General features: G+C 36.8%; 1 protein-coding gene across 1 annotated transcript in view; it reads left to right on the top strand.

Moving 5' to 3' along the window:
• The window catches only part of LOC112968127 (receptor-type tyrosine-protein phosphatase kappa-like), a gene marked incomplete at its 3' end in the record, with an annotated part of 131,617 nt that overhangs the window by 42,066 nt on the left and 63,520 nt on the right, over window positions 1–26,031 (top strand). Inside the window, exon 3 of the mRNA XM_026070005.1 lies at window positions 22,026–22,297. Coding sequence (XP_025925790.1) covers window positions 22,026–22,297 — 272 coding nt within the window. The remainder of the gene's footprint in view (window positions 1–22,025; window positions 22,298–26,031) is intronic.

The following is a 26,031-nucleotide window of genomic DNA, read 5'->3' as shown; positions in this document are numbered from 1 at the left end:
CTTCTTAGCACAAGAATTCATTTATAAAGTGTGGCTCACGGAGATCCTGATTTGCTTGCTGAAAGCTGGGAGAATGAACAAGGGAAATGATTACTCCTTTTCTTGTGCTGCTCCTTATGCATTTAAAATGGCTGTTGTCACAATTTTTATGTTCTTTTAATGTTTCATTAAAGAATGTAAGAGATCATTTCAGAAGCCTCTGTCCACTTCTTTCTCCAGCTCTATCAAGGCATGACATAGAGAGAAAGCTGCTGTTGGGACTAATGTCTTTGTAATTGCGGTTGACTTTAAACTGCATTTGGGAAGGACAGTCATTGGCATGCTAGGCCAATATTCAGTTTTTGATTTTACTGGGAGATGGGCGAGGTACGGAGTGGAGATGKATCAAAGGAGAAGAAAAATAGCCTTAAAGCAGCTGGTGAAGCTGCTCTCTTTAAGTGGCTCCCTGCAACTTTTGCTCCTTTCCAAGCAAAAGGGACAGAAATTACCTTAAAACTGTGGTTGTTTCTGTGGTGGGTAGTGACAGGAGTAAGAGGACCTAATTATTCTCAATCTTATGCTGAATGGTTTAGAGGAGCTTCACTGGCAGGAGAAAGAGGTGCACAGAGCTAGCTTTGTGGTGGCTTTATCACTGATGTTGCTAAAATGGTTGGTGGTTGTACTTAAGGAGAATAGACTCAGAATAGGTTCTTTTGAGGAAATGTGGATTATTGCAGGACTGTTGTTACTCAGATATCACCTTCCAAAGGATGTTGGGCTTTTTTGAGTTAATGGTTCTATCAGTTTGCACAATACCTTCAGCATCTTGGATTAGGGATTCTTGCAGTAGAAGCTCAGATGGGAACTGTGGGGCTGCATTCCTTTTATGAAGCAGAGTCTGTTGTCATTTATTTTCTGTGAGTGGTAAGTTACATAGTTCTGTGATGTCTTCAAATTTATAGAAATCTCTTTCAGTAATCAGAAAAGTATAAATCACTGATTAGCTTTTTTATGTAGGTGAGTACTGTTTTCTGTTTAGAACTGATTAAAAAATATTTTTATGATAACAGGATGTAATTGAAACAATGTAATTAATTTTTAAAATGCTTTTAAGGTACTCATTCTCTCTCTCTTTTCTTGCCCCCCCTTTTCCTTCCTTTCTCTTCACTGGAGAGAAAATGGGCAAAGTAAGAGAAAGTGAAAGGCAGGAAAGCAACACCCATTTTTTTATTCATTCAAGAAGTGAATTTTGATTCAGATGAAAATAGTCTATGAAAAATTAAAAACAAAAGCGTTGGCAAGGTGTCTAACTGTAAGTGGGTAGACGTGTTTTGCATCCCTTTTCTCTAGACAGAGGATTTGATAGTCTCACAGAGAGTTTATGAGAAAAGACTCTGGATGCCATTTTTCTTCCCATGAATATCTTCTCCATCTTGTTGAAAATTTAGGCAATGACAGACAAGTTCTGAAATCCTCAGTGTAAGAGAGATGCATCTTCAACCACAACAGGGTTAGCACTCCCAGTAGAGCATTAACAGGGGAGAAGAAGCTGGTAGCCAGCATCTAGGAAGCCGTGCACCCCAGAGTTAACTTATTATATACTGTATAGGATTTCAAAATAGTAAAGTCTTTCTGTATATACTACCTGTTGTTTTGCACTTGAAAAGTAAATTTACAAGCAAATAAAGAAAAAGAATGTAGTCTGTTTTTTATGCCAGTATATGATCTTTCTGAAGAACATTTTTCTCTCTTTGTTTCTGTACATTGTTTTTCCCCTTACGAGGCTTCTCTCTAAATTTAGATTGTTGTTCTTCAGGTTGAGGCACAAGTTTGTATGTACAGAAATAGCTGTACCCACTCAGATTCTCATATAATTCCCTTTCTAAATAAATATTTTTTAAGCTGAGAGTTGCACAGACTCAAGAGGCTACCTGGGTTGCATGTGAGAAACTGAGGGAAGAGTTGAAGTATGGAACTAACAAGCTGAGCTGGAGCTCACTGGGGGTGAGTCCCCAGTAAGTCCATTCAGTAACACATGAGCTCAAGCAGCTCACTGGTTTTACAGTATGTTCCTGTGTGTTTTGAAAGATTTGTCCTGTTTCTTAACTACTAAAACATATTGATCATCCAATGGGAAGTAATAAATTGTAAGAAAAGTAGACTGAAAAACACAGTTGTAACTTTTATGTTGTGCGAGTGCTTGGAAAACTCAAGCATATATCTTCCCTTGTCATTGGAAGTGGTCTGGAGACTGTTCATGCTAAAGAGGAGAATAACCTTTTTGCAAATTGTAATTTCACAAGTTCTTAGTTTAGCTATTTTTGCAAAAAGACTTTATCCAATAACAAAATTAAGCTGTAATCAGTTCCTCTATTAGATTGAAATGACAAATCCTGTAGCTACATGGGTTTTTATTTTTGTTTTTTAAGACTTCATCAATGACTGGCATCATGAAATACTGGTCAAAATTGCTTTCAGTGTATTACTGACAGCCCCTGTTGATGTATTCCCCCCCTTCCCCACACCCTACCTTTCAGCAAATTTTTACTGAGAGTGCAAAATCTTAGGTATTTTTCAGAAGGAGCTGAGATTCACCCAGGAGTCCAGACTTGTGAAAACTAGCTTGAGGTCTCATATGAGTAGTCTTTTATGTATTATATAGCTGGGGTGGGATGGGTAAATATTTATGTCCAGTTTGTTGTGAAATCCATCTTTTTTGGAGATATTAATAATTTGATTTATTTAAGGTTAATACATAAGACCAAATTCAGCCTCATATTGCATTTACCTTCATGAGTAGAGTGTTGTATATTGAGCAGATTGTGTTAGGGAAGCATTGTGCATGGAAAAATACTGTCCTCCGACTAGCTGAGGAAGAACTTTAGACTTGCATGAATGCCTCAGATTTAAACCCACAAAAACATGTTACAGGCTTTCCTGATCTGTGTATCTGAGCAAGTAGATCAGAGATTCATAATAGAACTAGAAAAAATTAAAGTGAGAAGGAAAATAATACAAAAGAAAATCTCCAAAATTCATTGCATTAATTCCACAGTCTGTATAACTTGACAAATGTTGTATTTTGCTTAACCATCTGTTTCTTTATAAAAAGCTGGCAACATTCGTGACTATGTTGTTGTACCTTTGAAAATGCTAACATGTTTGAGAAGTTAGTGCTTTAGAATATTGGTAGCATTGATAGGACTGCTAAATCATCTGTTTGGGAGTTGAATATCTTTTGGTATGCATTTTGAGATGTGAGAAACTGCAAAGCAAGATTGGCGTTGTTTTCAGTTCTTTCCACAGCTTTTCCACAAGGACTCAGAGAGGGACAAAGGACATTTGGAAAAACTGAGTCAAAGTCTAGATGCGTGCATTCCTCTCCTTTCAGTTCTTCCTTGGGGAGGTGGGAAGAGAGACTGGAGCAGGCTTGTAAAATTGGGTGCTCTAAGGTTACTTTTGCTGCTTGTGACATGTTTGAAGTTGTTGATAGTACTGAGACTTAAGTATGTAGCTATCAACAAAGACTAAAGGAGTTGGTTCCAGTGTAGTCTTCTCTGTGTCACTTATGCATCTATTTACATAGAACAAAAACCTTTAAGTACTTTGTTTTTATTGCTTTTCACTTAATAGCTTCTCTACTGAAATTAAAGTAATAGGAGAGTGTTTTGTGTGATGCAGATATTACACTTAAGTGCATTGAAGTCACTGAATTGATGTTATTCACCAAAGAATTATATTGCTAAATATTTGCTATCACTGCAATCCTGAATTTGAATTGGTAGCCTACGGGTGGAAGGCTTCGCTTTCTAAACATGGGTGAGATCTGTGCATAAAGAATGTATCTTGAAACTGTTGAAATAATGTCTCAAGGGTATGTTGTTTTTGGGGGAAAAAAGACGCTTCCCCAAATTTAATGTGCAAAATCATTTAGCTAAAACTCTATTTCAAGAGAACTGTAGGATCATGCATCATTGTCTTTGATTGTTTRAAAAGGTTTCCATGTGTGCAGTGGGTTTGGAGGGGAACCAGTTCAGCATATAGGTTTCTAAGAAGTAGAGTAGATGAGTTTATCTAGTTCCCTAAGGAGTCTGAATATATATTTTTTTAATGAGCTGCTGGTGCACCATTAGTAAATGTCTGACCCATTCAGGGTATTTCAGATTGTGTATCTGTTCAAAAAGTGTTTAAAATTCATACTCATCAGAGTATAGCTGAGTCACAAACAGATATCAAATACTGGCCATGAGGATTTTCCAAACACTTCTGGGTCTATGATAATGCCTTCCTCTTACGTTTTCCTCACCTTTCTTGTTACCTTCTCCCAAGCTATCATGATTCTTGTATGATCTGTTCTTTTGATTTAGTAAACTCATTGCATCACAGAAATTGTCCAGTAATTTTAATGGTACTTTTAATGTAATTTCTRGAAATAAATCAATTAATGATTACTTATTTGAAGTATTAAACCCCATTTTGTTTATGAGAAGGTAAGTATAATAGAAAACAGATCATATCTCTGTTTTGTACAAAGTGGTATAAACCACTCACAATGCATAACTGGGACTTAGTCAAGTTTTGCACTGCTTCGCATTGTTCAAAGTATAACTGTCTTTCCTGAACCTCTTTCTTCCTCCTCCTCTATCATTACAGCTGGAATCTTACATGTAACTCTAATTCCTGACATTTCATGTTTTATAACTGCATTTCACTCTTTTCTGTTACTCTCCTTTCCTTTGATATCCCTTCTTTGCATGTAATGCTCTTATTCTCCATTGCTTTGAGATGTCTCTCAGCATTGTGTCCTAAGCAATCTCACAGAATATTACTACTTTGTCCCACTGACAAATTAAAGATGATGTATTCTAGGGCTGATTATGTAGAACTCTGTTGTTAACCACTCTTGAGCCTGATGGTTGCCCTTTTAACAAAACCCCTCTGTTATGTTTTTTTTTTTTTCATTCAGTTACGCCTTTACTCTTACATTTTTATATTAATTTTCATCTCTGCTATTTCATTTGGTTTTGTGATACTTTTTCCCCCAGCATATTTGGTCTGATTTTTGTGATGAGTTTCAGGATGATGAAAGCTATATTTATGCATTAGTTTTTAGTGAATTTACTTTCATTAACTTCCCCCCCCACACACACTTTACACTTCGTTGGTCCTGGGCAATAATGTCCTTAGCATAGGACTGTGAAGTAACTAGCAGAGCAGAGCTCAGATGTGAAGAATTACTTACTCCTGTACTGCCTCATCTCTTAGTGATGAGTGGTAATGAGTAGAAATAAATAGATATATAAACCTAACAGAGAACTGTGTAGTATTAAATTTGTCATTAAATTGTTTGGCTAATTTACAGAAATAATTAATAACGATATTGAAATGTCTGCCTATATAATTATATGTATGTATGCATGCATGTTATTCTTTTGTTCCTACCTCAACTTAATTATACAGCACCTAAACTGATTCATGCAAAGCGAAGATGGTTTCTGTTGAATCTGATGGGACAATTAAGGGTTCAGAGATGATGTAGGATTACCACAGCTCCTTTCATTACATTAGGTACCTCAAGTTCATGTGTTATACAGTTTAGTTTGAAATGAAAGGCTAACAGTAGGAGCCTTGTTATATGATCACTATTACATTGAATGGGAATATTCCAGTATGCTGCTGAATACAAATCTTTCTTCTTTCTGTCAGCATGGCACTTCCAGTAGTGTTATGATTTATCAGTGTAGAATTCTCTTGTCTTATCAATGTGATGTCCCTATCAGTCTAGAATAAATAATCAAAATTTTAAGGCTTTCATTGGAGGTGAAACATAATAACCTTTGCTTCTCTGAAGATGAGAGGAATTTTTTAATTGTTAAAGATGATAAATAACCGTCCAAATAATTTTATGTTATAACGACAGTAAGGCACTAAGAGTAGCAAGTGTGCTTGCTGGCTTTTGAATTAAAGGAGAAATTGTGGCAGATGTTAAAAATTATGGTCTATTGATAGTTTTCCTTCCTAAGAGTTATGCCTACCTGTAGCTTTGTACTTAAGTATAGCGTGGTTTCAATAGCATTATCATTCCTTCCCCCCCCCCGCCACCCGAATCTGCTGATGCATTGGATATAGTGTAATGTGGAAGCTTTAGCATTCCCAAGCAAATGTTAATTTGTCMGAAATTAATATACTCACTGAATATAAACTACAAAAATAAATTATGACAACTGATTAGTTGCTATAAGACGTAGAATTGAATAAGTTCTGGCAAAAGAGAGAAGCATGAAGCGAGATTGGAGTGATTGTTTTAGACTGTAGGCATCTGGCATTAGATAGGTGTAGATATTATGTGTATTTGATATATTCTTTCGTTAGCTTCAGCCTCCCATATTCTTGTGCACCCACAGTCTCTAAAGGTGCCTTTTGTGTAGAACTATTGAGCCTTGTAGCAGAGAGGCATTTCTCTTGATAATTCTAGCAGTATGCATCATTTTATATGCTGATTTTATCACATATTGTTCAAATTGGTTCATTAAAATTAAACATCGTTGAATACTTTCGTAACCACCTGCACTGCTTTAATTCCTGTTTTGCTAAATGACTGAGCCGTAAGTCTTGCTGCAAGTCTTGCCTCTCCTTTGATATGTTGCACGTTACAAAAATGTTGATTTTATTAAAGAGGAAAAGAAATGTACTCTGCTTCCAAAATACCTCTTACATCTCTTTATGTATTATTTTTATTCTGATTAAGTTTCTTAATAGATTTACAACTAAAATGGTAATTAGTACCTGACATTGAAAGAAATGAATATGTTTTTATTAGCTGTACAGACTTTCAAAAATTATTTTTAGTTTCTGAAGGTATTTAAGGTTTTTCATTTTGCTTTTTGTTCAGATGAGTGGTTATAACAACCCAAGCTCTACAATCCAATTGTTCCTTTGAGTCACTATGTCTCTTTTTTTTCCTCCCATTTATTTATGTTTCATACAATAATGAGAACATTGGAGAAAGGAATGGGGGAAGTTGAGATTGCAGATGTATAGAGCCAGAATGGCTTTTTGCATTTTTATTCAATGGAACCCTTTTTCACCTTGCCTCCTCTCCATCTGCAGTCATGCATTCAGTTACTAGCCACTTTACAAAATAAATGACCAAACAAAAAAAATCCCCAAACCACTGATTCTTATACAGAGTAAGTCACAAGAATATTTGTAAGTCATTTCTATTGTTAGTAGCTAATTTACGTTTGAATTAACACCAAGAATGAAAATAGCTGTGTTGCACTAGACTTTGTGTTAATATGGACAACTGTTTTCCAGAGTTATGAGCTTCTCCGTTCACCTACCATAGCCTGTATTTTAATAGGATGTACCTAAAGAAAACTTGGTGCGTTTTCTCTGTCAACTGATCATCTCATTTGATCTTGGGTCCTGGTTGCCTGGCCATCTGTGTGCAGACTGTATGTTACTTTACTCCCAAGTTGTTATTGGGGTGAACCGTGTAGTTGTTTCCGAGACAAAGCCAGCAGCAGCTCTGAGCCCTGCCCTCAGCTGGCAGAGCGGATGCCGCTCTCTGAGTTCTTGCCATACATGGTCCACCAGTGCCATTTCAGCAGGTCCTCTCCTTCTGAAATGCCAGTGTCAGGCATGCACCAACATCCTTGGCATCATGCTGTAAAAGCCATTGAAACGTGGCCCCTATTCCCCCAGTGTGTCAAACTGGAAAAGCACCAAGAAGGCAGTGGGGGAAGGTATGTCTTGGAGCTGTGGAGGTGGCGCATGGGGTCGGGGGAGAGTGAGCCAAGTGCGATGATGTGGGTGACCCATGGGTGCGGAGGCTGGCTGCCCAGTCTGTATGGAGATACCTGTGAGTGCTGTGGGTACAGCCTGTGTCACTGAGCCCTGAGGGCTGGGTATTAGCCACAGGTGTGGTTGACTGCGACAGCATAGGTGTAGTCATTGAAATGGAGTCTCCTCTGTCTGGCAGTGATGGTCTTCTGTCTTCTTCAGCTACTTAATCATCCTTTAACATGACAGTAAGTTATATATGGTAGTGAGCAAAGGTACTTGTGTTGCGGAGTACCTCAGAAGCTGAAAACCAAATGTCATATATTTAATGAAATGCGAATTTATTTCTCTAAATGTTAGAGGTGAAAGGAATGAAGCAGTAGATATCATGTGTCTTTACCTGTGGCACTTATTCTATTACGCTTCGGGAAGAAAGGTCCTGATGAAACTGCTGTACAGTAGGTGAAAAACTGTTTGGAAAACTAATAGTGTCTAGTTGTTCTTAATGTTTTCATTAGTGTCATGGTTGATGGAATAAAAGTGTGTTCTATGAAATTGCTGAGGATGCCCAGGTTACCAAGTCTACCTGCCTGTTTGAGGAAAGGTGCTGAGTTCAAAATGATTACGACAGATTGGAGTACTAATCAAGGGGAAATGAAAAACAAAAAAAGATATAATTCAGCAAAATTGGCTATGCATGCAGCTTCACTGTTGGGTGGAATAATCAGCAGCATGAATACAAGGTGAAGTTGTAGATCTGYACAAACAGTTTTCATTAATTGTTGTGAATTACTGGTTAAATGTGGGTCAAGATTGTTGAGCTGTTGCGAAAAAGGCCGCCCTTCAGGTTGGTTTGTATAGGACATTGCATATAAAAACATACATACATACATACATATATATAAAAAATAAATAAAATAGTCTCTTTTTATTTCCCTGAGTGTGGTTAAGGCCTCATCTGGTACTTGTATTCAGGTTGGAGCATGGAAGGGTAATTCCCAATTTGGGAAAGTTCAGAGGAAAGCAGCAGACATGAACAGAGGGCTAGACAGCATATCCTCTATGGAAAGACTGAGAAAATTAGGATTGTCTTTTCTACAGGAGGGAAAACTTAAAGGAAATAGAAATCTTCATAAAGTAAAATGTTGCTGCAGAGAGGAAGGTAACCCATTCTTCATGTCAGCTGGTGATAGGTTAAAAGGTAATAATCTTAAATTGGAATAAGAGAGATCCGGGTTAGAGTTTAGCAAAAACATTAATTAAATTCAGGAATTGACTGCTTAATAGATATCTCTTACCAGAATTGTAAAAGTTCTGCTAGCTATGGTCACTGTTAACTTTTTTTTTTTGCCCTAAAATCTCTCTATGTGTAAATGCCAGGAGAGGTCTTCTGTATGTGAGAAAAGAACCTGTCAGCTAACAGTACATAGACTCTCTTGCCTATTTTTTTAATCTGTTTTTGTTGGAAAGAGTCTAAACCCCCCCCCCGCCTTTTTTTGTGGATTTCCATTCTGTGTAAGGAAGATTATGGTTAGCTCTTGATCAGTCTTATAAGGAGTTCATTGAAAAGGGCTTTTTAAAAAAAATTTAGTATTAAAAGACTTGATAGTATACTATATTATTAATTTATCTTCATTTTCTGAGATGTTTCTTGACACTTGACTCTGAGTAGCTTATTTGGAAATTCAGAATATTTTAAGGCAGAATTAAGATTCATGATTGTTAACAATTTTGAAGTTCCTTTACGGTTTAAGCTAATTCCAAGTTTGAAGGAAAAGTTTTAGAGGCTAAAATTATGTTCTCTTCATTGCTACATCCTCTTAGTTCAGTATAAATTATACATTCCCTTAGGAAGTACAAGTGCAAAAACTTTATTTAAAAGCTTAATTGCAGTTTAAAGAAAAGAAAATTAAATAGCTCCTTTAACAACTTGATAAAGTGGTATCCATACTCTGTAGCTGAAGAAACCAAAATGCGGAAGTGAAATAACTTAATCACAAAAGACATTTGTGTGAAATTAGGTTTGGAGCATTGGGTTCAGTTCCTAGTCCTAACAATTAAGTATACTGTTTGATTTATGAATATTGATGTTAAAAAAAATTTCACTAGTTGTCTGAAACTGAGACCAGATTCTGGCTCCTCAGATGGTACATCTTTCAGTGGAATTCTCCATTTTTGTGTTCTTTAGAACTTTAAGAACTTTAGGTTAGTAATCACAACATTAGTTGGTACCAAACAGTAGCTGGTAACCTTGTGCAACTAGAAGAATGTTTAAGTATATTAGTATATTTTGTTGGCGTTGTGAGCTTTAGTATTCAAAATAAAGGAGGATTTAAATAGCATTAGCATATATACATTAGTTATTTGGAGGGAAAAAATTGATTTCAAGTTTTAATCAATTGGAAAGCATAGTGTCAAGAGGAAAGGTCTTTATAAACTGACATTTCTTTGTTTGAAACTGCTTCTGAGAACAAAACAAAAACCGTCCAAACCCCATAATAGCTCTGAACTTAGTATTCCTGTTTTAGAGAAAACTAGTTTATATGTAGTCTTGCTTGATGTTCCTCCTGTTGCTGAATGCGGAGCCCAATTATTTCTTTCAAAACAGTTTCAAAAAATATTGGTATGTTAGCATGAGTGATTTTTATAATAGATAGGGTTGTTTCCATCCATCASAAAAGTATTTCCCTGTGGAAGAAACACAGTGTGGACTTGAGTGTAAAACCAATTGAGCTGCTAATATAATTTGAGAGGCAAGGCTTATAGGGAGAGGATTCTTTTTATAAGAACAACTGATTCAGTTGGAAAATGTGATGAGCTCTCAGGCATGCTAGCCTCTATCTTAGAGATGCAGCAAACATAAAAAACTAAGTACAGGTTATAATCGTTACTCTAGATGTAATGTATTAATGCTAATCAGTTTAAGTATTAGGGAGAGAAGAGTACTTGGCATCTGTGAAATGGAGAGCTGTTAGCAAGAGGTGAAGCATAAGGAAAATTGTCACACACCTTAAAACCCATGTATCTATTTTAGCTGTGAGTTTCAGGATCTACCTAGAAATTCTAATTTTTTAACTTAGGTTTTTAATGTATTTTGTAGGCCTCCCTTGAGTATCAAGACAAATGTTTTAACTATGTTTTGGGGTTTTTTTGGCTGTGCATTTTTCTGTGCTTTTTATTGTCTTTAGGAGTTAATTTGCACAGCAAATAGCTGGGTTTTTTTGTTTTTTAATCTAGTTTCCATGGCATTTAATACGGCAGATTATCCATCTCATATTCTTGGATGGTATTCCTCAATATATTTTTCTGATATGTCAGATCTGTAGATTTTTACCCTTCTTTTTAGGTGGTGTAGGGTTATTCATTATGGTTGTCATAGAAATACATTATAGAGCTTTTTGCACTTGTTTAATTAGACTAGGCTTTGCAAGACCAACATCACAGTCAGTAACTGCCAAATGAAAAGAAGTTCCAGAAGTAGCTGTTTATAGACATGCCTTTTTAGCCTTTTCCTGCCTTTTCCTTTCTATCTATGCGAAATTTAGAACTTTACTGGGCGTTCAGTAATAATGTACCATGCTTGTTACATCGCTTAAGATTTTATTTGTTACTTATTACAAATACATATAAACATGTATGATTGATAGTCTGAAGGCAGTTGAAAACTATTCCTTTGAAATAATAAACTTCAAGGTTTATGATATATTTCCTTAAGCAACTAGTTAAGTTCACTAAACAGTACTGCAATTGTACTGATAAAGACATGACTTCTGGTTATTCTGAACTGGAACACAAATTGCTGCTTCAGAGAGCAGGACAGATGATATTTTGAGGAATGGGTAACAGAAGAAGGTCTATCTTCTAAATATATAGATAAGCATTTTTCCAAGGTATAACTACTTTATGTATTTTTAAATAGTTATCGCCAGTAGTAAAATTGGTTCTTAATCCATATTTTGCATTTAATACAACACTATGCAAGTAAAAAGAAGGAAAACTGAACATAAAAGGTGTTTCTTCAGTTAGCTGTCTGCAGCCTGGTGTTGCGTATGGTATTGATTAAGACTTTTGAGCTTTCATTTAACTCTTTGAGATTTTTTGATGATGCTTGAGAGTTGTATTCTCAGCAGACTGTAAATTCTTATTTTCTCTGGTCCCATACTTATCAAGGGAGCGACCAATTTAATTTCTGGCTTCAGTTTTAGTGTCTTCCATTGGTAGGAATAAGTATCTCTTCCCTGCAATTTAAATGCTGTTGCTTTTGGAGGAATCATTAGTGTGTTAAAGACACTCTGGATATGATTGTTGTTTCAAAAGTTGTATTGTCCCGTTCAGTTAGAATCCAAATGCCGTTTAATACTGGAAGGGAAAAAATACTTAGAGTTGGTGGGATTTTTTTAGTTGGCAACAAAGAGAAGATAATCCTAAAGCTATTTGTCAAGTGATCTTCTGCTAAGACTTCCCTATTAATTGAAAGAAGTTACTTTTAACTAAACTTATTTTGCTGTCAAGAAAAAATAACTTCATCTCTGTATGCATAGCAGTTTCAGCTTCCTCCCATGTCTTGAGTTGGCTCTGGGGCTGTTCCAGGAGTCAGCTTGTTTCACTCACCTGGAAGGAAAGAAATCAAACTTTGTTGTCCTTTTCCCTCGCCCTGTTCAGGGGCCTTTCTGCCCCCCGAAAGCGGTGTAGCTTTCTGTTGCGTTCAAAGGTTGATTTGGCTGATGCAAGGGTACAGTGAGCACAGGGGGGAGAGGAGACTGGGCATGCCTGTGTGCCAGGAGGAATAAGACCCTTGCGTTTCAGCGGCGGGGAGCTTTAGATCTCCTCAGCTGGCTTGGGCGAATTCTGGGTAAACCCATTTCTGTGTGCCTTAGGGAAGTTATTGTTTGAACCTCAATTTAAGGCAACATAATATAGCAAAGACCTACAAAAATGCCCAGCTTTCATGGTTTCTATATCACTGCCTGTCTTAGTGTCCTTTCAATGCTGTCAAGTTTCTCTTTAATTTCATTTCAGATAGATAATATCCAACAAAGGAAGTGGATTGATTTGATCTCTCTCTGCTTATAGCCTGGTCAATAAAGAAGAGTGTGGCTCTTTCATTAGCGTTTGAAAATCTAAATGCCCTGCAGCTTGAGGATCTGAGCGTTCAGTTCGTGTTTGGCAGTGGTGATAATATGGTGTCATCGTAGCGTGTAGTCCCATAGGCAGGTGCGCAATAGTGGACACTGGTTGTTTATCCTGAAATGCCTGACAAAAAATTGTGTGGAACAAAACCAATGCTTAAGGGAGGCATCCGGTTGTTCAATCAACTGTCATTGCTGATTTTATCCAGCTGTCATATTAGAGCAATTAATAGCAATGGCAAAACAAAACTTATTCCAGTTGTTTTCAGCACCTGTATTTCATATGGTGAAGTTGTTGTAGATGTCTGTGTGTGGTTCTAGGTGTGTGTGTGCCTTCACAGGGCCGAAGTTTTGCCAGGAGTTACAGAATGCCTTGGATATGGCAGTCAGCTGCTTTTCTGGGAATAGCTGCCCCTTAAACATCTTTCTCTTTGTCTGTAGGCTATGCAGGCATGAATGGCTCCTATTTATTTGATATCTCAATCAGATGACTTAGTGCTGAGTTGATATTATTCTAGAGTTGGAAGTTTCTTGGTGTTTATACTTAGAAAATGCACTTTCTTCCAGACAGATACCTGGACCAATGGATGCTGCTTCTTGTGCAACTAGATCAGCTATTTGGTGACGGAGAAGATAAAGAGCCACTGTGCCACTGTCCGTGGCATACTTATGGTTTTAAAACAGAATTTCAGACACCTCAGAACACCAGTTACTGTTACTTTCTTCCTAGCCACCTGTTCATGAATGCTGATTTTAAAAATGCATGACTGAGTGCCTTGCTTAACTCCCAAATAAGATGCAACTATACCACGTGCCTTTCAGTTACTTAGACACAGTTTGCTGTTCAGTAACGCTATTCATCCATAAGTTTGCTTGATACACCATATCAAATATCATTTTCTGTAGGCTTAGTTGGAAGAGACTGTTCAGGGGAGCATGTCTTAAGATAAATGTTCTTTTGTACAGACACTGCAAGCTTCCATCACAAATTTCAGTTGCTGACATTTTTTCGACTCAGATTTTTGGAGTACTTAGAGCCTATGTATTTCTTAAAAACCCATCATAAGAAAAAGCAGGGTGAAAAGACTTAAATTATCATACCTCAAAAACTGATATCTGATCATGTTTTCTTTCTCTGCATCGGTACAAACAAATCCAGAGGAAGTTGGTTTTACGTGCAAGAAAACTAGGATTTCAGAAACTCCAGAAGCGTATATTTCTCATGCATATTTACATGTAAAATGTTGATAAGGGGAATGGAACTTTTGTAGCTGTTATAGCCATTAGGCTGAGGAATGATTTTTTCAGTCAAAACTTCATGAGTTTTGCTCTAAAGCAGTTCTGGGAAATAGGCTGACATACCTTTGAAGTGCTCCTCTTTTTATTTTTTTGATTAGCAAAAATTGTTCTTAGTGTGGTAATGGAGCAGACAAGCCCTTAGTGATGGTGGTATCATGCCGAAAGTTATTAGGTGGTAATACTGTTACAGAGCTGTGGTTTCCGTGATGCTAATTCTGCCGCTAACATGGTGCTGCTTTGATTTACTTTGCCTGTCTTGGTCTTATTCTGGGTTGCCTGGGCAYGCTATCTGCCTGTTGCTTTACCTCTGCGCTTGAGGAAATTGGGGGCATCCCAGTCATACGACCTTGCTGTAGAGAGTACTTTTGGCATGGTAAAGTACAGACTGGGGGACAGAACACCTTTTCTCATCGTATGAAATTGAAGTGCCCGTGCAGCAAGAATGATAAACTATTAGTCCATAAGACCGAGTTTCTGTATTTGAATTAGTACTCTCTGACTTTATGGTGTAATTTCATAACCTGTTTCAGTTTAGTTCTTTTAATAATTCTCGTTATATCTGGAAAGTAGGAAAAAAAGATGGGTCACATCTCCAAAAATCTTCCCTCTGTCTTCCCACCCAATTTTTTTTTTGTCTTTGCAGTAGTAAATTCAGACATTTAGTCTTGCTCTAACTTGTGTCTGAGCTGTGGAGAATTGGCAGTGAGCCATGTGGTGAAGTTGAAATCAGTAATCCTGATTTTTTTCCCTTTCTTTTTTGACAGTTTATAAAGAAATTGAGACAAGGCTTCAACAATTTGAGTGCCGTGTAGGGAACAGTACACCAAGCAAGCAGAAGTGTGTGGAAAGATACCTCTGATTCATAAACATTTGAAGAAATTTTGGAGACTCTCTTATTGTTTCAATAGTAGTGTTATTGATGTAAACATTTTTAATGAAAGCAGCTGTCAGACACATCAGGATATAATGATATTGAATACTTTGAACAGGTTTCCAGGAATGTATTTTAAGTGGGTTTGGAGTGTCTTTAAAGTAATTTCTAGTAATACTCCTTCTGTGTTCCAATCAAAATTGTTTCCCAGTTAAATTGTTCACAAATTTTTATCAATGTCAGCTATTTGAATCTGAATATTAAGGCATGAAACCAAACTTTTGGGCCAGTGCATCAATATTAAAGAAGATAATATTGTCCGTAGCTTTTCTTCATAATTTTCTTTCATATTGCTTTTCTCTGTGGAGCAGATCATTCACTAAAAGAGTATTTTATTTTTTTTAATCCCAAGGAAGATGATTATCTGGAATACGTTTGCCTTATTCACTGGATTTTTTTAAAGTGTAAATATGTGTAAACAAAATGTGTGGGAAGTGTACATTTTCTGTGAATTAATGTAAAAGCTTATGAACTTTTCTGTTCAATCTGCTTTCAGCTGCAACCCTATTTCTGTATTTCAATGTCAGTTCACTGTCCATTGTCACTCGAAGGTTGCCTGATGCCTAACTGAGGACTATAATGTTATACAGTAGTTATTAAAAAATGAAATAAAAAGGTCACATAGTCCTGAGCCTTAGGAAAATGCACTTATGTATGTGCTTGACGTGAAGTAAATGAGATCTCTTCTTTTGACTCTATGGGGAAGACTTTCTTTACCTGATTTKTTGTTGTTGTTGTTGTTGTTGTTGAATCTATTTAAGCTTCATATTACTCCCTATTATAGTGGAAATATATCACCTTTTTTCCATCAGCAGACTGCAAAGTTGAATCCAATTCTGTACCCATAAATCTAGTTGCATATGAAATTCCAAACTTTCTAACTATTATGTTCACCTGAAGGTGACATAACAATGTCATAATAACTGAATGAACACAACAGCAAGCAGAGGGGTTACCACAGAGTACCCTCTAAATGGAGATCATTTGATGGGTAGAACTTGTTCGAAGGGAAGAGGACTTACAGGAGTCAGAGAGAAGGCTGCTGAAAATTACAAGTTTCACACTTCACAAAGAAGCCTGCTTTTCAGGGAGCAAGACAGGGGGAGAAAATAATTTGGTCAGGAAACTGGTCTGCCACATTGGTACGTTACAGCAGGCATATTTTATTTAAGGATACTTTTTGGTCTTAGCCTGATTTCTTACCTGAAATTAACTGTTAGATGATAAGAAAGCTTGGTTTTCAGTGGGGGATAAAACTAAGGCTTTTCCCAATTAGTTACAGAATGAATTTATTCTGAAATAATCTGTGCTGGCCATTGAGCTAGGACACTGAGGTCAGTTGTTATCAAAGTAGATTAAACATAATGAAAGGAATGAGATATATACAGCTATATTTAATAATACGACTAAGAAATAGTCCGATATGCCTCATTCCTTGTCTGCACAGATGCCTTTTAGAGAGTTAATGATTAAGGTTTAAATGGTATGCTGAACATGCATCAAAATCTCCCTGCAACTCAGACGCTAGAGTTAAATTCTTGGCATGAGCTCACCAAAGATTGCAGAGGCACTGTTATTTAACTATTTCATAAGTTGATGCTTCTCTTCCATGCAGGAGAGAATTGTATTGACCTTTCTGCTGTTATTACATCAGTAATATTAGGGGCTATTAACTGGCAAATAAATTGGAGGGACTTCAGAGAAGAAAAGCAAAAAGGAGAGGGTAGAGTTTGATACGGAGAAATACAAAAATATGTATAAACAGGAAAAATAAGACAAAGTTTGGGRTGCGAAAGAAAACTTTCTGTACACATTTTAAAGAATGTAAACTCTATGGATGGAGAAGACTCTTGGGAATTACTGAAAGGAGAGTGAAGCAACATAAATGTCAGGCTATATATTGTGAGGAAAATTTTACTGATGAGTCATGATAAATTTTCTAATCGTTCTACTGTCAGAGTAGCTCAAGTCTTCTCTCTTGGGCATTGTGAGAAGAGGCAGAGAAAGGAACAAGTAGGAGCAATGGCTCATTGCCCAGGTGTAAATGATGACTTTGGATATTTTTCACCCCTAATTTCTTACAGCATCATCCAAAGATGAAATCCTTCTTTGTAGGAGATGGATTCTGACTTGTAGGAAGGAAAAAATGAACTTGATTTTTCATGTCAAGTTTCTGTGCCTTCAGTGTGCAAAATATTTTTTGGTGGTGTTTTGATTTTTAGTGAGGCAACTCACTTGCATTGACTTGCTTCTTGTAAAATCCTAGTGGAAATAGAGCACAAGTCAGCTGGTATTTGGTCATGTGTGGGCCCCTCTCCCCCTTCTTGTCTGTAAGGGATATATGTGTATATAGTGTTTTACTTCTGCTTGTGCTTGACCTGATAGGGCAACATGATGGTAAAAATCACAGAGCATGTCTTCATTGGGGTTTAAGAAAATAGGTATTATATGCAGTGCCTAACTGAAGTTATATAGCAGTAGCTAACTGCTAMTGTTTACCTTTTCGGCAATGAAGACAGTCAAATTTCTTTAATGAAAATGTTTTATATTCTAAATATTTAGCTCTAACAGCTGCCCTAAATTCTCACTGAGAATCTCAAGTAGTGTTTGTTTAATCCTAGGGATTAATAAGCATGTGAACATCTCCCTTGCTTGTACTTAGCATTTCTGCCAAGTTCAATAATGTCTCTTGCATAACTTTTGATTCTGCTGTCCTCTCATTATTTCTGTTTTAATGTTAAATATCTGGGTAATCGTTCCCTGTTGTTTAAAGTGGCCTTCTGAAGTATGCTTACCACCTCTTGCTCTTGTACCTTGCCAATACTACTGCTAAAAATATTCCAAGTTGTTGATTAGCTCTGCAAAGTGGCCTGTTGGCTGTATTGTCATCCCTTTATTAAATACAGTTATTCATTGAAAGCTTTTGACTTGGTGGTAATCTATTATTGTGGACTTGTTTCCTGTGCATATGATTTCATATGCAGTTATGTCTATATTTCATAATTCCTATATAAATGTAAATGTTATCTGCCAATTTGCATGGTCAGCTGAGCATTACATTGCAATTCTGCTGTACTGAGAACAGGTCATATGTTTGCCTGACTTCACCTGGGATTTCTGCATGCTCATATCTGCGTGTACACTTGAGTGTAGATTATCTTTGAAAATCTTTTTCTTAATATTCCATATTTTGACATTTATTTGGGTAGTGTTGTAAATGACTTTCTATCTCATGTCAACAGAATTCTCATATTCTGTAGTTAATTATTTAAAATTTTAAGAAAAATCTTGTGGTACTGTTTTCATTTAGGCCTTTTACTTCATGTCTAATAATGTTTATGAAAAACATGGGGTGTTTTGGTATGTAAAAGGGGAATTTGGCTGTAATTCTGTGAGTGCTTCTTTTCATAGGCATGTATGATTCATTTTTTTTAGTTGAGCCATACATATGAATAAAGCTTAGAAAAGCCTTAACAAACCATACTGTGATCTGTCCTCCAGTGTGTGGCTTTATAAAAGCCCTGCCTGGTATTAGGCAATAACTTCCAAAATTTATAATTTTATAGTTTGTTCTCATAAATGCTATGCTACCTGATTTTTCACTAGACTTCTAATTATAAAACTTTTGTTTGGAACACTATTATTTCTATAATTTCTATTTTTCAGGTTAATGTGGCCTCTTTTATTTTAATGCATTTCATGGGAATTTGTATTACATACATCTTACTACTATATACTACTTGTAATGCTAAAGGCAATGTTTAAAAAAAAAAAATCTGAGAAGAATATTTAGGACTTAAGTTTTGCCATAGACTTAATAGAGTAATGTATTACAGGCATGTATAGTGGGGGATAAAAAAAACCCTTTCACTCTCATTTTAATACATAACATGCCTTTACAGAAAACCCCCCCACCTTTCTTATAAAAGGTGAAAGAAGATATTTTCTGTGTTTTCCAAAGATATAAATTTGAWGTATAGTTTACTTTGGCATTGGTTTCTGATTTTCTTGGAGTAGGCAGAGGGCTGCGGAAGGAGTGAGGTTGTGCACATTCATGGGATATAGCCTTTAAGAAGTTTGAAAAGGGGGGAGAGGGGAAGTAGCTTGCAAAATGCTGAACAGATGCTTTGGCTTTGTGACAAATGGTTTATGAATGCTGTCTAGAGCATTTCATGAAATGCTGTAGGACTAACATATGTAGATAGATATATGCAAATTTACTCTTAAGTATTTTTAAATACTGAAAAATGAGGTTGAAAAAGTAGGGTACTATTAAACGTGTTGATGTGCTGAAAAATGTATGTTGTTAGAGCTTCCAAAGGCTATGGCAGATTATCTTAGTATAGGAGCAAGATCTCAAAATATTTTTGGTTTATTTATTGTTGTTTGATTTGTGATTTTTTTTTCTCCTAATAGTTTTATCTCAAGATGTATTGAAAGAAACAAACATTCAAAAATTCTGCCAAATACAATTCTTCCGTTCTACTCCTTTCTTCCCCCACCTGGCCCCCTCCAGAATAAGTTAGAGGGTTTATCTGCTTCCCAGGCCTAGCTTTAAAAATGTTATGATAAATATATATTTTGTTTAGGGAAAAATCATTGCTTTTGGTCTGTAGCTTAAAAGGATTTGCAAGGTAAATGTAATAAAGGCTAAAGGGAAGTGTAGATGGCCAAAGTGCTCTTGTTGTGGAAAGCAGTCTTTGTAACTTTTCACTGAGCCTTTTCTAACTCTCATGTAGAAAATAAAAATTGCCAACATGCAACTTACCCCACCTCAAATGTACAGTGTTTATTGTCAAAATTATGAAAATGATATTTTGTATTGTGCTAATCAGGTGCTTATGCTGGAGACTACAAACAAGTTATAACTAAGTTTATTCTAGAGTCAAGAGTCATAATAGCTGCACGCCAGCGTATGTGGTTTAGAAATACTTTTTTAAACAGCTGATGTGCAATTGTCAGTTGATTTTAGACCATAATCATTAAAGGGTCCTAATGACAACAAACCTAAACAGCGTAATACAGTTCTTTTGTGTCTTTGTAAATGAATATTAATGATGAAGAGATGGTGATTAGTAACTTGTATAATGCTAGATTCTCTATTAAAAAAAAATCCAATAATGGTTTCTGTATGGCTATCTAAATATTAACTAAGTGCTTATGTTGTATAGTAGTTTTCTTTAAACTCTTTTTATTTCATGATTAATATGAAGAAAAGATGCCAGCACTGTACTTCTGTACAAACTGGTTTCATTCTATAGTATTGCCTGCTCTCTCCTCTGCTAGAAATTTTTTAGCGCAGCATTGCTTTACAGGCCAGTAACTTGGTGCGTCACATAGATGACTTAAACATAGGTAGACTTGTGGGGTTTTTTTATATATATATTTAAAAAATATATATAATTCCATGTACTGAAATGTTCATCTTTTTTTGAACAACACTTGTCAATAATCTTGGCTACCAGTACCTCAAATGTATTTTGAAATGGTTAGTACAACTGTTTAGGATGTTGTCTTGTTTAGAACACAAGATTTCCTTGTTGCATAGAAATCAAAAGATGAAATTCCATGTGCATAAAAGTAATAAATCATACAAATACACACGTCAAGGTGTTCCATCAATAATATGCTCATTCATGCACATATTCTCAGGACTACTGTAGGACTACTCATTTGGACAAGTGCCCACAAATGTGGTGTTTTTTTTTTTTTTTAATTCAACTGTTGAACTTTCAGTTGGATTTCTGTTGTTTTGATGGATTTCATCAGCTGCATGTCACAGGAAGAAGGGTTCTATGCAACTGTGCTCTTTAAGCCTGGAAGTTGAAGCAAAACCTGTCAATATGAAGCTCTGGAGTCATTAGGCAAGAGAGAATATAAATCTGGGTTAGGAAATTTTCCGGTGGCCAAGATTAAGATTCTGTACTGTGCTGGATTTTATGTTGGCTGGCTGTAAAGTTTCACCTGATGCTGGGTGTTCTTGGTGCTTTCATTGGCTGTGCTGATAACAGGGTGCTGCTGCTCTCAAAGTGAAGCTGGCCTGGGGGTAGGAGACACTAAAATAGGCAGGCAGTCCTCTCTCTGTTGTCCATTCTACAGAACGGCAAGACAAACTGTTTTAGCATTATGTCCTCTACCACCTTTTCTGACTTCTGATTTTCATGTTCTGCTAGACATGCTCAGCCTTTTCTGTCTTCTATATACTTGTAAAATAAATTTACAAGATGGRGCCCTTTCCAGCAATAGAAACCTCTGTTATCCCCTTCTCTTCCCTCAAACCCATTGGCAAGTGGAGCAGCAAACCCAACTTTTCAGGACTTCTAATATGGCTCACACCAAGTGAGTTCTTTGTTTCTATTGCTTGCATAGTAAAATTCAAGTCTGCTTCTTGTTCTGTGTAATGTGGAGCAAGGTCTTGTAAAGCAGTACTGAGAAATATGGATCGTTATTTGTCATTTAGAGGACACTGGTGGAGCCAGATAGGAGATTTTTGGCCTCAGTGTCCTTAGAATAATGCTGATTTCATGCTCCTGACATTGCATTTACTCAGTCCCTCTGTGGTCTTATTCCCAATTAACCTGATGCTAAGATAGGAGCGAGAAATGTTTGYAGGTAGAAGGAGAGAGGTCTTCAGAGAGATGTGATGTCTTGTGTGTATATCACTATTCTGTATATATCATCTCCCGTAATATCACTTCAGTGACATTGTGGGCATTTTATAGCCTGCTGGATTTCTTGCTACTTCTGTATTTTCTGCACTTTTGAATTTTATCTGAGAATTTGGAATATGAAGTTCATCAAACCCACATATTCCATCCTTTTTACAGTGAACAGTCTATTGCCTGGCATTTATCTGCGTCCTTACTACTGTTTCGTTGTTTTTCTTCCCCTCCCCTCTTTAGGATCATACATGATCGTGATTTCCTCAGACCATGACCCTGGAGAAAAGACTCGACTCCAGCTTCCTACAATGAAGGAAAATGATACTCACTGTATCGATTTCAGCTACCTTTTGTATAGCAAAAATGGAGCAAACCCAGGAACGCTGAACATTCTCGTCCGAGTGAACAAAGGGCCGCTGGCTAATCCCATCTGGAACGTCACTGGCTCCACTGGCAAAGACTGGCTTCGAGCAGAGCTGGCTGTCAGCACTTTCTGGCCAAATGAGTATCAGGTAAGCCTGTAATAATTCTCACCCCTTTATAAGGTCAACAGCTAGGTCCTACACACTTGTTTGCATTCGTGTTGGTCTCTTCTTTTAGAATATTTTTCTGATGCCCTTAAAAAAATGACTCTGTTCTGTTCAGAACAAATACTTACTTGGGAATGGGCATTTTTGGAACGATGCAGTTGTTCAAAGATATCTGCTATCATATAATAAAAAAAGTGACCAGGAAAAGAGCCTTATTAAAAGAAATGGTAAGGTTGTGGTACAGGAGGATCAAAAATGATAAACTCCAAGAAATAAATTGTTTCTGCAACTGTAATTTGTATCTGTCTTCCTTTCTCTTTTGGATATGCCTGTGTTACTATATCTAATTACATGACCGTACCACATGACATTTGCTTCATTTGCTGTGCAGGAGGAATGGTGCTCACCTAATGAGCAGCTGCTCAGGATGTGTTTTTTTTTCGTGTTTGTTCACTATGGGACAAAACCACCTGCAGCGTAGGACTGTTGTTTAGTGAGCAAAATTGTCTTGTTATTACTAGATGTTGTTATTTGATTTGTTTGATTAACCTGAGAAAGTACCTGCAGCTGTTTCACTCAGTGGGTATTTGATGTGAAGGATGAATCTCATAGCCAGGCGTTTCTGTCCTGGTGTGTAAGGAGGGGAAGAGTTGTATTGGATGCGCTAATATAAGCTGGTAAATCATGAGGTGTTATCTCATAATTGTATGGAGCGTTTACGGGCCTGCGTCTAAGCATGATTCAGGTCATTAGTGCTCTTGCAAACAGCTTGGATGTCTGGACTGATTCTCAAATGAAGCAAAATGGCCTCTTTACTAAAGGTTTTCTTGAATAGGGGTGTTGTAGGAATGTTTCTTAAAATACCTGGTCTAAGGTTCTTCACAGTTGCCCACTATCAAAATAATCTCTGTGAGAAACTAACATGAGTGCACTTGCTAGCAATCTTACTTATAAGGTAAAACCTGTTACTTTTTAGCATTTTAAAATTTTTCTTCAGTTTTCGTTTCCCTGTTTTTTAATATTTTTATTTATAAAGGAATTTAAATTCCCAGTGACATTGAAACTGTGAAATTTGATTTAAAGATCTGAAACYGGATTTCATAAAAATTCCTTCTGAGGAGGTGTTTTATTAACCCTTTGCCATTACTAGAAAGTAGCTTTTGGTGTGCTAAAAAAAGAAAAGAATCTGGTGCCTCTCATAGCAGTCTAGTAGTAATCATGTATAGCAATATTATGTGCAGTAAATCAGGTTTCTGCTGACAGATGGTCAGGCTTGACAATGAGATTGGTGGTTGGGGCCTTATCTTAGGAACATGGCCATTTTTCACTTACGTTACAGACTTCGCATTATCTCTCTACAGGCTGTGCTTAAGCTTGTCCTTTTCCTTGCTCAGTCATCCAGTGGAATATTAAAATCATGTGTAATACAGTTTATTTTTTTAAATTAGGAACAAATCTGGAGTACAGCTGGATTCCTGTTGGTGCAAACTGCCATGATTTGTGTACAACTTGCAATTGTTTTTATAAACAGGAGGGAAAGTATGCATGCTGTTTGTGCACGGCTGCGTGTTTGCTCAGTCAGCGTTGATATTTTTGTGGTCCTCAAAGGTGGTTTTTGAGTTAACATAGGTCTTTGTGTGTGTGGGGTGCACTTTTTTTTTTTTTTTTTTTCCTCCTCAGTGTTAGTTTTGAGTTACTCTGCAGTGTGGAAGTCTTCATTTTTCTTACAGGCGTTCTTTGTTACAGAGCTTTAGCTTGTAGCTTTGTCACTTGTCGATCTACCTCTTGGTCTGTGCAAGCAGTGAAGGAAAATATGCAACAATTTTTAAAACAAGGTAGAAGATGTTCTTGTACTAAAACTGAAATGGGATCCCTGCCCACACAAGTGAGGTCATTTTTGCTAGAGATCACTGAGGAGCAGAACTGTTTACATATGCTTTGTTAATCAGGTCAGCTTCAATATGATGTCCTTCATTTTTAAGTGAGGGAARAGCGCAGAGATTACAGGGGGTGACTGACACAGGCTATGTTCTAAGGAAGTCCCCTATGGCAAGTTGGAGGTCAGCAGGATGGTTGTGTTAATAATGTTAATATGGGGCTGCCCCTAGGTTAATTAGCTCCTAGAAAGCTTCTCTGTGCTCTGCTGTGCTGGTCCAGCTTGTTGCTTCCTGTCCAAAACTAGCACTGTGTTTTTGCATGTCACTCTATTCCCATGTATAGATACAGTTTATGCATTTCTGGATGGAGTGAATATTTCTTCTTACTTACAGGAATATTTTTAAAATAATCCATTTACTTGCCTGCCTTTATATTTGTATACTCAAGAGAACTATATTCTCTTGAGTGATCTTTTCTGGCAAAATATGGTAATGTTTATTATGATAGCTTTAGTGGATTTACCTGAACTTTCATTTAACTTTGTAACCTGTGTCTGACAGTAGATAGCAGTGGAAGCTTATAGAAGAGTTCATGAATGGGCCAAACTCACAGTGATGCTTCCCAGAATATACTTCCAGGCTGGAGCCAATTTGTGGTCAAGAAATTTCAGCTCAAGAGCTGAGGGTAGTGCCTTTGTATACTTTACTTCTGTTTTAGTCCAGTTGCTTTTTTTGCACTGGTATAAGCTTTGGGTAGCTGCAGTGTATGTGACGTGAAAGTCTACATGTTAACTACACATTCAGCCTGTTCCTGTGGGTTTCTCCAGCACGGGGCCTGTAATTCTTCTGTTGTCATATTTTGTACTCGGGAAGTTCCTGCAGTCCCATAATGATACRATCTGTCTTCTCTCTCCTGCTAGCAGGGCATCTGCATCTTTTATCTGTTTGTTTAACATGTGGATGAACTGTCTAGGAAAAGTGTTTAGTTAGAGAATCCCTTGGGATTGAAGACATGATCTGATTTTGATCCTTATTAGTTCTGGGATCTTATTTTATCATTCTATTGGAAATATGCCACCTTTGACCTGCCCGAAGTCTACTTTAAAGGAAAAATATTTTGGTATTTTTATTGTTTAAACTTTGTGTGGGAGTTTTGTCTCTCTTTCTTGTCTATGTTCATTGCTACTGTAACTAATTAGGTTATTTTAGTGAAGATGTTTATTCCTTTCTGAATTCATTGTTTTGTCTAGTGCTTCTGTTCATTTCCCCAAGTTCTCTCCTGCTTTGTACAGTAAGAATTGTCCAACTGCTGAGGACTGTCTCTGCTGCTTCTGTCACAGTCATTTTCCAATTTGGGGCTCCCCTCCCCTTTCTTTTTTTTCTTTTTCTTTAATTGAAGACTATTTTCCAGAAGTTCCTCATTCCTTCTTTGGTGTGGGTGGATGGGTGGGTGGGTGTGTTTTTCTTTCCCTGAGCAAATTCGTTTTGCTCCCACGGGGTCACATAGTTCTGAAATCCTTGGTAAATCTCCACCTATGAAGTCCACTTTGCAATGTGAGCCATGGACTTTGGGGTTTTAGTTTTATATTACATCTTTCTGGTTTGTATAACTTTTGATCAGAAATTGGTATAGAAAACTTAACTTGGAACCACAAATATCAAACTTGTTAAAAGTGAATTATTTGTTTTCTTTATGCATCTTTAAAACTTAATTATACAAGAATGTTGCTCTATAATTTCATTAAGAGACTGGCTAAGATATGTGCTTGATAGGAGTGATGGTTACGCTTGGAAGTGTAACCTACTAACAAACTAAAGATACCAAAATGCTCTAAGTAG

This window comes from Apteryx rowi, unplaced genomic scaffold (genome assembly GCF_003343035.1).
Source record: "Apteryx rowi isolate R43461 unplaced genomic scaffold, aptRow1 scaffold_301, whole genome shotgun sequence".
Taxonomy (NCBI): Eukaryota; Metazoa; Chordata; class Aves; order Apterygiformes; family Apterygidae; genus Apteryx; species Apteryx rowi.
This window is presented reverse-complemented; position numbering and strand designations above follow the sequence as displayed.